General features: G+C 42.8%; 1 protein-coding gene across 3 annotated transcripts in view; it reads right to left on the reverse strand.

Annotated features, from left to right (window-relative positions):
* Window positions 1–15,648, reverse strand: part of zmiz1a (zinc finger, MIZ-type containing 1a) — a 105,862-nt gene that overhangs the window by 25,978 nt on the left and 64,236 nt on the right. For all 3 annotated transcript variants that reach the window (XM_022212611.2, XM_022212595.2, XM_022212604.2), the window contains exons 4-6: window positions 7,557–7,665; window positions 4,723–4,836; window positions 1,036–1,141 (exon numbers count right to left, since the gene is read on the reverse strand). In XM_022212611.2, coding sequence (XP_022068303.1) covers window positions 1,036–1,141; window positions 4,723–4,836; window positions 7,557–7,625 — 289 coding nt within the window. In that variant the 5' untranslated portion in view covers window positions 7,626–7,665. The remainder of the gene's footprint in view (window positions 1–1,035; window positions 1,142–4,722; window positions 4,837–7,556; window positions 7,666–15,648) is intronic.

Genomic DNA, 15,648 nt, shown 5'->3' on the forward strand with positions numbered 1-15,648 from the left:
CAGGAAAAAAAAAAGCAGAAACTGATACATTTCCACCTTCTGCGTATCCAGTTGCAACACATTGCAGCTTGTATGAGGAATGATGGGGTACAATTTCAGAGCGTTACTGTCAATACTGTTGCTGCAGTTCCTGTTTTGGGCCTATGGAATACACGCCTTGTCAGACAAAACAAAGAAATCAGACAGTTAAATCCAAATATTTGACTCTCATTATTGCCACTTATGTAACTGCTGAACAAAGGTTTATCTGTGTTCTGACTGGCTGGCGATGGCTTTGTCAGGTCTCTGTCAGGCAGAGTGAGTGGTCCAGCACACATCAGCGACACCTCTCCAGCCATCCATCTCTTTCCCTCTCTCTCCCTCCCGCCTCTGCATGTTTCACTTTGACAAATGCACAAGAACAGGCCGCTCCTGCAGGACTGTGGGAGGCGGGGAGGGGAAGGTATGGATCGGGGGAAATTGGATTTGATAGATAAATGTCTGAGGATAGCATTACTGCTCGCTCTTTCTCTCTCCGGCTTCATGTGTGCGTGCATGCAGGCTGCACATTTGGGCCTGTGTGGAAAGACTGTTGAGTAGACTGTTTCCTTTTTTTTTAGAGGCTACCGCTCAGACAGCTCATCTCAATAGCACATTAATGTTTAATAGGGACTAAAAATACCTTGACATTATAATGCTCAATGGACTTTTTGTGTGATGTCTGTGGTCGCAGGTCACTGGATGAAATCAAACATTTCCGGAAAACAGTTTCATGGTAACTTTAAAAAGCATTATTTGTTTTTAAGTTCCAAAATGAACAAAAATAAGTAGCTAATTAAACTTTCTTTACTCATCACAGGAATTCGTGACTTTACGCTCTGTGATTTTATGATGTGTGACTGTCGGTGATGTTTTCTTTTTACTTGATGAATGACTAATTGTAGCATGAAGATCAATGAGCACTGCGTCGTGAATGCTGTAACAAGTCAACAGCGGTAAATGACATGATGTATGAACATGCATCTGCTGGCATTTTGTCAAAGTGGTGGGTCTTACCGGCAGACTTTGGGGTGAATTTGTCCCTGTTAGCAGCGCACACAGCCAGTAACCTGTAGCCCAGATCCAAGTCAAACCCCTGCTGAGCAGCGACACGACTCACCACCTGCAGAAAGAGCAATGGACTGTGAGGATAGCTGCTGTTCTGCATTATATATATCAATAAATAACAAAACTATATCCACAAGTGCAGATGTTAGGATGGATGCAGCAGATACAGTTACCTAATTTAATATACCTGCATTTGCCCCCCTACGATAGAAACATGAGAGAAGCAAAAGACTTTTATTTTGAAAAAAATGCCATGACATCAGAAAACTTTTCGAAATCTAAGCTTAAAATCAAAATATTGCATTTGTCTCATTCAAAAACTGACCAAAACGAAACCATTTGCACAAACCTGTTCTATATCAAAGAAACAAACAAAAAAAGGGCAGTACAGTAAAGCAACTAGTGACTATCACATCAGAAAAATTTTATGTTTTGGCTGAACTGCAGACAAGTATAGATACAAACTAAAAATTTAAGTCATAAAAAATATATAATAAGTTTCTTTCAGGATTGGTTAACACCTGTTGTACAATTTGATTCTAGTTTTATTTTTTATTCATGCCAAATAAATAAAGAAAAATTGAAATCAAAAAATTCCACTTTTGTTTAGTCTTTTTAATGATTAATTGCATTATAACTGTTATACTTCACAAAAGACATTCTTAGATGTTTCTAATGAGGTGCTAGACTTTAACTGTTATATTATATTACATTATATTATATTATATTATATTATATTATTGGCATATCATATAGAATATACATTAGATTATTTTCTGCAGTGAAAAATGAGTAAAAGTAAAAGTTCAAAGTGAGTAAAAATGTGACAAGAGCAAAAAACACAGAGAAGCTGCTTGGAGCTCAGAGGGTTAGAAAGAAGAAAAACCAGTGTTGGGACATTTTTCTCTCAGAGACTCTCAAAAACAAGTAAGTTGCCAGCCACTAGGTGATGTTTTTCAAGTGTATTTTTAGAAGTGTTGTTTTTTGTTTTCTCAATTTTTTAGAAGCGTCAACAAGATGTGATTCTGTGCTATGACTGACCACTGTTCTTATCTGTTAGGACCAAAATGTTCCCTCTAAATGAAATCAAATTAATTAATACGGTGTCACAATATGAGGTGTCACTTGCACATTTAAAGATACATAAGATGACAGAAGACCTGACCGTTGACTCAGAAGCTCTCATTTCAAATGAAAAAGGGTGATCTATAGGAGAATAAATAAAAAGGAATCTATCTATGATAAACAAACTGAATCATGACTGCTTCATAAACAGTAGTAAATGGAAGGCCACTGTTCATATTTTAAACCACTTCTATCATTAAACTCCACTTTCCTTCAGAAAGACACTGTGAACATTCCCACACACAGTCACAGTGAGATTAATGTGGAGTCTGCAGTCTGGACTGCTCCAGTGATCCACAATCGGGACGAATCTGATGACTGCATCCTCCTCCAAGACAGGCAAAAGAGCCAAACCACAGTCGCTCTGCAGAATGAACAGAGTTTCTGAAAGGTGATCCTAAAACAAGCCTGCTCTGGCCCCAAGAGTGAACTGAGTTTGTCTCCTAGCAAGAGGATGCCTGTTCAAATACCCCAAACAGATGAGGGAAACGTGAAAATAACAGGAATATTTCTATTGCTGATTAGAGCCCATTTCCAGAGTAGAAAGAGTTTTTTTTTTTTTTTTTAAATCAAGCATCCCCTGAGCGACTGCTAATGACTTTCAAAAGCAAGCTGAACATTTATGGGACATGAAGCAGAACCCTCTAATATTAGGGGAATGCTGAGTGACGTTAAACAGGACTCAGGAGGTCAGGGGTAAATCATTATTAGAAGGGAACCACTTCTGCTTTTATCTGCTAGCAGATGACACTAACTCCTCCGCTCCTGCTGACCTCAAAACACACATTACCGTTAACAAGGTCAGCCGAGGTGCCTTTAAAAGCGCCAACAAAACAGCAAGCAGCGATCATAAAGAGCCTTTGTTACAGGTATTATAGCTGCTCGAGCACTGAATGAAAGCTGTGGAAAGTTCGTCAATACCAGTGTTTGTTTGATAGTTCTAATTAATAGATTACAATACAGAATAACGCACTTCCGCTAGAGTTGTATAACATTTATCTGAAGCTGTTTAGGAGACATAATGCTGTCAACATAATCTATTTAAGCGAACCGTATTATGCAAACTATTCTGACAAACGGTCAAATCGTGTTCTTGTCAATCGTTTAATTTCCTGCGTGAGTGAGTCTGCCCTACAGTTTGTACGAGGCAGGCAGCCAGCTACGGAGGCTAGCATAGATTCAACATGGATTTAACAGTGTTTCACCTCATAAGCCTTTTCAAGCTTAATCTCCCTCTGAGGATGTACATCCAGGCCCATATTCCAGTCAGTATGAAAACAGTGCCGTAAACGGCACTCGAAGGTTAGTGGGCTATTCACATACTTGTTTATCTATTTGCTGGAGAAAAAGGGAAAAAAAAAAAGCACCGGCTTTGTACTTGCTGTTGTAGCGGTCATATGTGAAAGGCCGCAACAAGTGAACTACGTGGGAGATTTTTATTAAAGCGTGGGGCTAGAGATGGAAGTAGCACATACGTGTACATGCACTGTTAGCCAATGCGCAAAAAACTCCCAAAACTATCATTTTTGTGTAGTACTGAAAGCACAGTTGTGTCATCTTTCATTGGCTCTGGAGCCACCGAGGATCAGATGATGGCCTCAACATGCCCAAGGGGAACAAGCGTCTCCACACGAGGCTTACATTCGATTTGCACAGTCATCTATAAATTTCAATTCAGCTCTCTGATACAAAAGCCAGCATGGAGACAAAATCCTTGAAAGAATGCGTGGACTTGTTGCGTGCGGTAATTCACCAGATAAGCAGCAGTTTGCTCTCGGAGTCTGATGAAACAATTTAGCTGATGGAAACAGCCCCATGCTGAGAGGGATCTCAGTGGCGGGCTCCATTGTATAGCTCTTTATCAGCCTTTAAGAGGCTTTTATTGTGATTTACACATTAATGAGCATTTATCTGTTTGATCACGTGAACACTTCAGCTGGGAACAATGTTCCTTCAGCGTTACAAAGACTGATATCGTAGCAGTAAACATGTGCAACATTTGCTTCTCTTTCACGCATGTCAGTGTGTATGCAGGGCTGTGTGTGAGTTTTTTGACACACCTGGTGAAAGCCAGCTCTCTGGCCCAGCGCCCAGATCGATGAGCAGTAGCTGCTGAGTTGAGAAGTGATAGCCAGAGGTGACAGGCTACTCACAAAAATGTTCATGTCTCTTTTGTGCATGTATGTGTATGTGTATAAATCAAAATGTGGAAAAAAAAAAGCAGTGGTCTTCTGTAAACTGGCCTCTGACAGCTTCCCCGAAATGGATGCAAACCTGGTGCAACAATAACCAGCTACAACGAGTTTATATTCCAAATGTCACTCCGTGATATAAATCTTGCTTCAGCTGCTGCTGAATCTAGGTTAACCTAACCCTAAAATCCTATAAACTGGACACGCCATCCCATCTTTTTTTCCCCCTAAGTATCCAAAATTTAATTACTGTTTTGCTCACGTCTCCTGAAAAGCACCTGAAAAACTCAACAAAAAGCCATAATTGGTGTTTGCGTACCGTCAGACATCCCATGAGACTTTGCTCAAAAGGTCGCTGGAAGGCCCGGGGATCTCCACACCAGTCGAGCAGCTCTGTGGCTGCGGAGTGAAAGTTGGCGGGGTTCTGTAAGTGCTGTGCAAACAGACAAAAGAGGAGACCGCCATTAGAAACAATGGGAAATAATGACTGTTATTTTTTTCACGTTTAGTACAAATTGGAAAAACACAGAAACCAAATAGTTCTGCTGCCCTGCGCTCTCCCTCCAAACTGCCTTGATTTAGTGCCTTGTGTTTCTGCACAACCCTGTGAGGACCTTGACTCTTTCCAATGTACGCCCACTCAGGGCTCTGCTGCATTGTGGGAAGAAGATCACACCCATATCAACAATGATGCCAGTGTTTCTTGTTAATCTCTCTTGGCAACACCCATCCCTCACCCGCATGACCCACACAGCAACCAAATCTTTCCCTACAATCCTCCTTCTATCTCTTCCCCTCATTCATTGCCTGTTTTCAGAGTGTAACAGAGCCTCGGCACCAGAAGTCCACTGGCTGACTTGGCTGTGCACAAAGAAAACAACCTTGGTCCTGGCAGCTATGTGTGCAGACTCAATACGAGCCGTTGGTGTGTTGTCTAATCTCTTTCAGTCTCTGTCTGTCTCTCTCGCATGTTCACTGAGGCCTGAAACAGTTGAGTCTTTTCTTCCCAGTGTCTGAAGGCTACTGAGGCTGGCAGGACACAATAAGCGGTTTTAAAATTGGGCTCCCTTTCTTCAAGGCTCAGGAGGTTAATAGCTCTGAAATGGCGCAGAGCGGCAGCTTGTTCAGTCGGCGAGATTGAGCCCACTTGAAAGCATTTATTATTCCCATCTAGAGCTGAAGCGTCTTGTTTTGTGTGTTCTTGCAGAGAAGGTAAAACCATTGTCTTTAGGGGGCAGCAGAGGTGAGCGTTTTTGAAAGGGCAGCTTTTTGGCGATGTGTGACAAAAGAGCTCTTCGTTTGCGAACGCGGCGTCAGGCCTGGTACCCGCCCACAGAGAAAATCACTGAAAGCTTCCAGTGATATCATGGAGCTTCAAGAGAGGCCTTGAGTGACTCATCTTTTGTGATGTGAAGATTAGCCATTATAGAGTTAGTTGTGGACTCTCAGGGGTTTGACTGCTGATGAGGAAAAGCAGGGAGAGCGAGAGAAAGTGAGATGCTCTCGTTGAGTGAGAGGGAGGAGAAGAGCCTGTTCTAGATGAGTGATATAATCTGGCATTATTGCTGCTTGATGGGAGGCGTATCAGCCTCCAGCGCGAGAGGAATCAGAACTAGCACAGCAGGGGCTGTCTGTCTGGATCTGAACTCACAGTCCTCCTGCTGTAGCGCTCGCCACCGACTCTGCCTGACAACCTCGACTCTGGTGTGAGGGGGAGGACAGCAGAGTGAAATGGCTCTGCTGAGTTTAGGGGAGGAGGATGGGGCCTGAGCTGTTCTTGTTGTTGTTGCTGTTCAGGGTTGGATGAGGACAAGAACGGGGAGGTGGGTGGGGGAGAGGCGGCTGAGCAGCAGCAGCAGCAGTGATGGGGTTTCAGCACACAAAGAGCCAGACGTTTGACAGATTGTCCTCAGCGAGATGACGGACTGACTTACCCCCTTTTCAGGCCAGCCAAGGATCAGGCTGTTCAGTTGCCTACCTGGCTACATGAAAAACAACATAACACCTGGCTCTCTGCCAGCGGCTTTCCCCAAACCAAAACAACACCCTGCTGGCACAGCCGCCACAAGCTCAGAGCTCACTGACTAACTCAGTCCCTTTGAAGTCTGCTTCACTATGAGCTCTATTACTGCGAGAGCCGAGGAGTATATAAACCAAACGCACAATTAGCGCGTTTTATTAAGCTAGACGTGTTAAATCCAGCTATTTAGGGCTTATCAGTGACGCCATGGAAAGTAAGTGGAGAAGGTTTTGTGAAGTGTGCCGTGTCGATTTCAAAAATTAAAAAAAAAAAAAAGAGCTGATATTTGAGAAAAAAGGCTTTCGACGTCAACTGGTAGTGGATACATGCAGTCAAAGTAAAAAAAAAAAAAAGCTGAGGCAATCAGAGTCTGTACAGATAAGGGTTGGCATGCACAGGAGTTTAGGTGGGAATGAGGGGATGGTAGGTGGGTGAGGGTGGGGGTGTATCAATATCAGCAGCAGACACAGAGAAAAAGTGATGTGTCACCTTATGATCATGAGCTGAGAGCCCCATCATTCACTGATTCACTCTAAGGCATGGTGTCATATGGATGTTGGGAGATATAAAGGATCACACCCACATAGCATAAACAAATATGCCCACAGCCCGCCAGCTAGCCAACCAGTCTATGAGTTCTAGTAGACTATTAATCACAGGCAGAGGCGGTAGCCCTGGGTTATGTCTGTCTGTCTGTCTGTCTGTCTGTCTGTCTGTCTGTCTGTCTGTCTGTGTCTTCCTCGCTGTGAGGTGTCTCCTGAAAGCTGACAGTCAAGGAAGCATTTTAGCAAAACCACAACAAGGACCGATCTACGTCAAGAGTCAGGAACGTCAGGAACACTGGAGCAGGAAAGGGAGGGAGAGAAGAGAGTCTGTTGTGTTGTTAGTTTCTTTGAAGTCTATTCTTGTGTTCGCTGCCAGATTTGCCTCCCTCTCCCTCTCTCTATGACCCTGTGCAACATGATCTGTGTGACTGGAGCTAATGGACAGAAAACTGATGCCCATATAAGGTGCAGAGAGGAGAAACTAATGTAGGATTCTTTTAGTTTTGCCTCTAGAATGTATGTTTGCATAGCAGTACGATAAGTGATCGGAGGCCTACAAGGCTCCTACACATGGGTCTTTATACACACCTGTTTGATGCACTGTAGTCTGTCATTTGTCTGCTGGATGTGCCGGTCCATTGATGGTAGCGTGTTCATCTTGATGCCTCTACCGGGACTCCATTAAAAGTTCTTTATTCTGCAAAAGAAAGCGAGGCGGAGAGGTACATCTGTTAGAGCTGTCAGGTCCCCCCCATGTGGAGAATTTGTGGCCAGTAAAGTTCAAACGGCATTTTAGTAGCTTGACAAATTTTCAAACTGAGCAGCCAGCTTGCTTATGCACTGACTCACTGAAGAGCTTGATCTGCCTCGAGCACATATTTTTGGCAAATGCATGAAACTGAGATGTTCCACAGCAGCACTGTTAACGACAAACGGAAACATGATGAAACTGAAAGAAAACTTTGCCCTGCTTTGTGCTGGCGACGGGAGAAAAAATGTCACTCGCTGAATTTGAGACAAAAAATAAAAACGTTATCTCCCTTTTAAAGAAGCACACCTCGCAGTCAAGGTTATCAGTGTGGACATAGACAACTAATTTATGCTGACATCAAACACAAGATAAGGTTCAGCTTCACAGCATCACTTTCTAGTCTGTGTATATTTTGCTGAGATCCAACAGCGAGCGGCGACAACAGGAATGATTTCAGGCATGCGCTCACAACTCCGACCATCTCAGAGAAATGGATTGAGCCTGGATTAATAGGTATCTTGCTGGTTTGCCAGTGAGGCCTCCATCCCTCACCATCCCTCTGTGTTTATCTCCATCAGTGTAGGTCCGCCCCACATTCCTCCACACAAAAGGCCAACTGAGAAACCACAGGTGGGGGTGGGGGCAGGGCTCTAGAAAGCTGCTCAGCACTGATAAAGGGTCCCCCAAGATCCCCCGCTGTGAGAAACAGAGCGAGAGAACGAATGTGATGGAAGCGTAGTGCTCAGCCGGAGAGTTTTCATGTGTAACGCTCAGTCTGGTGGGCTTATCTTAGAAAGAGTACTGCAAATATGCACACTCTTTTTCTCTCTCGCACACACACATACACACACACGCACGCACACTTAAGAGCATGTAAACACAAAAGCTTGAATTCTTCACTTTGATTAAGCGTAAAGGTAAAACTTCAAAGGAACACTTTGAGAATAAGACTGTATTACTAATCCTCTGAGCTTAGGCATTACCAGAGTAGAATTACCTGGAGTGCACTTACAAAGTCCTGAACACCAGCGAATACGCTGCTCGCATTCGTGAAGAGGAATTAGGGAACGAATGTGGTCAAACTGTGGACAGAGAAACATCTCCTGTCAGGTTGTGTCGTAGTGGTGGCCGACTGTCTGTGAACATTTCCTACAAAACAGCCACGTTTGCACGCTGCAGGGCACAAAGTCACTCTGACCGAGCACAACATGACCGTAACTTTGGGTGGCCTAATTCTGCCGAGCTGCTGTGTCTGACAGCGTCCAGCAGATGTCTCCCTCTCCTGCTGCTAACCAGCCTGTCTCCTTCACACACTACACCTGGAGCAAGTGGTCCAGGGAGGGCTCCTTTAAGCCCTGACAAGTGCTACAAATCCCCTTCAGCAACCAGGCAGCTCCACAGACCGCTAACAGGACACGCTCCAGCCCAGAGCTGGCCGTCTGACCTTGTGGCTATTGATTAACTGTTTCTCCTCCAGCTCCCCTTCCTGCTGTCCCAACACATTGAAGCCGAGACCGAAAAGGGGGGAGGAAAGGAGGGTGGGGTGGAGATAGCTGCATTTTTTCCCCCTTCTTGTTTCCCTTCTTCCTTCTGTTGTATGTCCACAAGGTCCCACACACACACACACACACACCCTTCCTCCTCCCATGAACATGCAGCGCTTTTGTTAGTCGATGAAAAGAAAGGCCCTCAGGTTCTGAAAGGAAAATGAGTGAGGTGGAAATGTGACTGGCCGGCCAGGTTGTGTTCAGTCAGCGGCACTGTAACTGAGATAAAAAGTCAATCCACCTGACTGACTGTCCAGGCTGACAGACGCTCCGGCACCACACCCCCGTTTAGGGAGGAAAAAAAATTGTGTTGCATAACAGATGATGCTTCAGTGCAAACATAGCAGAGCTCCTCCTGCTGCCCCACATCCTCACCTCTTCTTCTTTACTGTCAAAATAAAACATAGTAATCTGTCTCTAGATCATAGGAAGGGAAGCTGAATCTTATGCCAACAAAATACTCACTTTCCATGCTCATTTTTCAACAGATTCACTGGAAAAAAAACTTGTGTGTGTAGCCACAGCGGCAATTTGTCTGTTCTGTTTTGACTTTTTTGGTGCTACTTCACCAAACATAGGCCCTCTTAATCTTTATTGTCTACCCAACATCTTAATCAGCTACAGTCAGCCCTGCTTACGAGAGGTGCAAAGGAAAGGATTACACATCCAATTATGATGTGCATATTATAACCTCCCTTTTAAACAGCAGTGGGAGGACGCCGCTATGAATCAGAGCAGAGTAACAAACCACAAGCAATACTAGCATCCAAGGAAGCTTCTGTCTCTTTCTCTCGCCGTCTCAAATGCACACACAAATACTTTTCCCTCCTTCTCTCTTTCCCGAGCAAAACAAGCTGGGGGAAGCGGGGCAAGAAATAAGTGCTCTGAAACAAAAGAACAGTAATATGAAAAGCAGCCAAGTATGGCGGGAAGGGGCAAGAAGGGCCAGGCTCAGTGAGGAAAAGAGACGGAGGGAAAGGAGGAGAGAGAGTGTTGAAATTATCTCTTCATTATCAGGAGCAGCACACACTTATTCATACACACACACACACACACACACACACACACACACACACACACACACACACACACACACACACACACACACACACACACACATGCACGCACTGTGTATGATCACTCATAGCATGAGTGATTTCTCATTTCAGACAAATGACTACCAGCTTTGTCAAGTGCAGTTTGCTTTGTGAATGTGATCAGTCGGTGGGGGTTACATGGAAGCAGTTACGCCGCGGCTCATGATAGACTCGGATGCCGTGCACTGCGTAGGAGCAGCACATTAGGAGCAGGGCTGGGTGATATCGTCGCAATCAGTGCAACCATGATAGGTCAATCAGAGTCTTTTCTACTATCAATATGTATGAGGGCAATGCAAACTAAATTACCAAATTAAAATGGTACAAGCCAGTGTTGCACTGTGATGGCACGCATTCAATTAAGTGGAATTCAGAATCTTCTGTTCCCTGCCTCAAGGGCCACGGCTGTTTAATTCACACATATAAAAACTAACAGTGGGAAGAGTAAAATACACGAAATTTCATGGATACCCAACATGATGAAAATGAATGGTAAAAGTACAACTGTGTGAATCGCATTTCTGATGGTATCATGTTAAAGTGGAGGACTGTGCTGTACATTGCAGACCGAATATCAGAACCAGGATTCACCTTTTTGCCAAATATTGGCGTCTTTACCATTTTGAACTAATTCTAAAACATCTATTTTGGCTCTGATACAGTTAGTTCCCGCCTCTCTAATGTCCCGCCCACAGCTCGATCTGATTGGTTCAAGTAGGAACCTGCTCTCAACACTGAAGGATAAATGGTGACAAGTTATTTTATAATTAAATGCATATAAAGCAAATAAATGAAGGCTTTTCAACTACGATATGTGGGGGAGTTTGTGTTATCTGTAATTTTGATGCCAAGATTTTCAGCTTTCCTACAAATGTATATTGATTCTTAATATTGGTTTGTCAATATCCTTGATTACAAATTATGGGTATCAAGATTGGCCCTGAAAAATCAGACCAATCGACCTCTAGTATTACAGGTAATTTATATACGATGATATGTGCAATATTACTCCTGTACACTATATAATATGGGCTATACCTACTTTAGGGTATTTATTGTTTTCATATTTTATACGTAGCACTTTCAATAATGTGTATTTAGTTTTGTTCTTATAATGTACATTTGTAGATAACTTATCTCTTGCTGCTGCTCTTGCTTTTGTTCTCTGCCTTTTTCTGTTTACAAATACTATTTTATTCTATTCTATTCTATGACTTTGTGACTGTGCAAGAGGTCTCACTGTTCTTGTCAATACTCCAGAGGTGAAGGTAACAACACTTTGCAACCTGTTCGTTGCACTTTTGACAATGAATGAATTATCACAAAGTGAGAACAAACGCTTTATAGGTGTAACACAAATCTGAAATTTGTGAAATGATAAGGATATGGCTCTCTCCTTAAATTATAGGCAGTTGTTAAACAATTATATCAATTTATCAGCCATATTAACAAGTGTAGATATTTCCTGAAACTGTTTTAGAGTATTAAAGTTGGAACAGGTGTGACAAGACCTTGAGGGAAAAAGCATAGCCTGTGCATAAGAGATTTTAAGCTTATCATAAAGCTTAATAATGGCAGAATTTTAAACAATAGTATGCACATTTTACATGTAGGATGTTTTAATGCTTCATCTTCCAAAGCTCAGTCTATGCTGTATGCAAAGTGTAGATGGCAGTGCTGAACAGCAGAAAAGAGCAACGAGGTGAGGTTTGACCAGACATCATCTTCATGATGAAAGGGAAGACCAGCTATCACTCCTGCTCTCTGGACACAGTGGGGGATCTTCTATTCTCCTCATCATCTTCAGTTATATGGCCACAGATTTCCTTTCTCTCGCCACTGTGAGCTTTTTGCTCTGACTTTCTATAGCCCTCAGACATCATTAGAGCCACCCAGCATGCAACTCCCTTACACCACCTTCCATTTTCTGTTCTATCATTTTCTTCTTCCCCGTCCCTCATATCTCAACCCTCCTGCCACTCTTCCTCCCCTCTCTCTCCCTCCCTCCCCTCTCCTCCTCCTCCTCCTCCTCCTCCTTCCTGGGGCCCCGTGTGGGAGCTGCCATAACAGGAGGTGGAATGGATTCATTTGCTCTAATGTGGTTTGGGCTGCTGCGTGGCACGGCGCAGAGCGACACTTTATCCCAGTGCACGGAGCTCCTCTCTCCTTCCCCTTCTCTCCCTGTCTGCAGTTCATGTGTTTTCAAACAGGCCAATCAACACCACTCAGCTGTGCTGGCCTCCCTCTCTCTCCCTCCCACAATCTCTGCTCTCAGTATGTCTGTAAAAAGCCACCAGCCATCTCTCACACACACTATTATCTCTAGTGGCAAACTCCCATAGCCACACTGTTTCTTTCTTGCTCTCATCGCCTTCATTTTCTCTGGTCCACTCCACTCTGTCCTCAGCTACAACTTCTTCTTCGTTTTTTTTTAACACAATACTACTTCCATCATCATATTTTTTGTCTTTCTGCCTTGTTTCTGCCTATTTTCTAGACTCCCTGCTAATCCTTTCCTCCACTAATCTCTACCCCTCTCCTTTTCCCTCTCAGCAAAGCTGACTATTAGTCATATCGCTCCCTCTGGGCTTTATAAAACTCAACCCCTCTACACACCATCATAACCAACAGCCTCTATAAAAATGTGAAATGACTTGTCCCAGGGGTGGAAAAAAAATAAACTCCAAATGCTGCTGTTTGTTTATCTTCTGTTTTAATGTGACAACCACAGGAGCACCGGGCAGCTATGTGACACCCAACACTGCAATGCAAACAGCTGTGATGTGGGGATATGTGAGCTGCTCTGTTGCTGTCTATAAATATGGAGCTTCTGTTGTGGAGTATTGCAGGTATGCGCCACCAGATACCCCAGGGAACAGGCGATTATTTCACTACTCAAAGCGTGAGATCAAAAAAAGAGCACAATGTAGTGGGTAAACGGAGAAGTGGCTTCTCTTTCAACTGGCAAGATTTAAATATGAGAACATTTTTTAAATAATTTCCTTGATCACGACAATATTTTGAGGATGACAGCTGTTACATGATACTTAGATATTAGATTTCTTGCAACTAATAACTGTATTTACTCTATGAATTACCTTTTTGATTCATTTATTAATTATTCGCTCTACAGATTGGCATTTTCCCCCCAGTAGCTCTGTGAACCCCAAACAGTTTCTGTGCATGTTTTTGTCCTGTCAGATTTTGACACTGGGATCATTTTTTCTCTTCAATATAAAGTCCAGCACCTCCTTCTTTAGAAACAGTACAACCATGGCTGTAGGTAACTCAAAAATGTCTCCTGTGCAGCATCCAAAGTTATAATACTGTAAATAATATAAAAAGGAAGAAAGAAAAATAACTAAAGTTAAAATTCTTTGAATAGCCCCAAGAATTTACTGATACCTGCAAAAACAAAAATGGAGACTCTACAAACTATGCATATTTAACGGCTTATATTTTTAATTTGCTTCCACATTTTTCTCCTATTTCCTCTGTATAAGCACAGCGTACACTTTAACCTAGTTGTAAAAAGTCACAGAATTTTTGCCACATGGCTGCAGGATAAAGTTTAGTTAGATGCATCAAAGAGCACACCTTTTTCTGTTCTTTACAGCATCTGGTTCAAGCCAATTACTTATTTTTGGTACATTTCTGAATTAAAGATGTAGAATGAAGTCATTTGGAGGATTTTAAGCCTAAGTGTGGTTGGGTTTCCCAACCGAACAGCACATCACAGATGTTTAGTTTAATTACTTCCAGAGAGTTTGAAATCCGAAAATTATCTCAGTTTTGACCGTTTCTGGCCCTGATAAATGGTGTGATTTTGGCAATTTTGTAAAGACAACACTGCTTTCAAACCTGCCGGCAGGTTTTAGGGCTCAGAGGGTGAATGACTCTCAATAATCCAAAAAGCTGTTGATGAAATTTCTGTTATTCCACTGATACATTAATCAACCGACAGCTGTAGCACGAACTAACATTGACAACTGGATAAAATACACTGATAAAATGATTCAACTCATAATCATTGAAGCATTACAAGACGGAAATTTGAGGAATATCATAAATTTTCAGTCAGATCACTTTAGAAAAGCTCTATAATCTGAACTGCAGTAACGCTTTTAAAACCAGTCAGGAAACCAAAACACTTCAAGTGTTAATATTTCTGCATCAACAATAAGTCTAATAACTGCTTGCATGTTAAAGGTGCTGGCTATAGAGGGAAATCCACGGATAATTACTACCTTGTTCTGTAGTTCCACTCAGCTGTATGGAGGTTTTGAGTCTGAGCTCCACTCTGTTTTATTTTACTCTCATTGCTCTCACAGAAGCATCAGAAACCTGTTTAAGTGAGAAAAGTCTGATAAATCCTTTTCCTAATAATTACTAAAAGGCAAAGGCAGCAACTTGTTGGTGAATACAGTGGAGCTTAAGAGTCAAATATGTCTGTCGTGAGCCAAAAATAACACTAAACTAAGAGTCAGTGCTGCACCTGGTGGTCAGAAACATGACTGCAAATTATGCTAATGTTGCTCCAAATCTATTTTTTATAATATTAAAGTACTGCTTAACCATAGTTTTGCCATATATCAGCTTACGTCAGCGTTGTATTTGCAGCTTGTGACTCTATAAATCAGTAACTGATATAACCACATGATGCCTAATCTCATATTTAATCATGGTATCAAAATACTATCCAGCTCTAGTGTCAGCAAAAAGACGATCTGCGCCATGTTGCTGCTCTCGATTTCCACATTTATGTGTGCCATGTCATGTTGGTGCAGGCGGCCGTGTTTTTGTTTTTATTGTCTCAAGTGGATTAATAGGCAAAGGCCATCTATCTAACCATGAGATACAAAATCAGGTCATCCATGAGCAGAGCGGCGCTTGAGCACATGATGAATGAATGAACTCCTTATTCCATAGAATGTTCCAGTTGCTGAGGACTATAAATACCAGCTGGGGAAAGATTGTATGTCCTGGCTGCCACATACGATTTTCCACTGTCACGAAAGGCAAGATTCTATCACTCGTGATGCACAGGGGGGATGAAGCAAGTGTGTGTGAGGAGAACACAAGGCCAGTGTTTGCAGCTTTTATCACTGTACCAGGTCTTCTGAGAACGGTCTGAAGTACCGGGCCCTTTCAGAGAAAGAGCGCATAAATCTCGTAAGGTTTATTAAGTGGAATAACAGCGGTGTAGTACATTTTGGAGAGGAGAGGAGAGGAGAGGAGAGGAGAGGAGAGGAGAGGAGAGGAGAGGAGAGGAGAGGAGAGGAGAG

Source organism: Acanthochromis polyacanthus, chromosome 15 (assembly GCF_021347895.1).
Source record: "Acanthochromis polyacanthus isolate Apoly-LR-REF ecotype Palm Island chromosome 15, KAUST_Apoly_ChrSc, whole genome shotgun sequence".
Classification (NCBI taxonomy): Eukaryota; Metazoa; Chordata; class Actinopteri; family Pomacentridae; genus Acanthochromis; species Acanthochromis polyacanthus.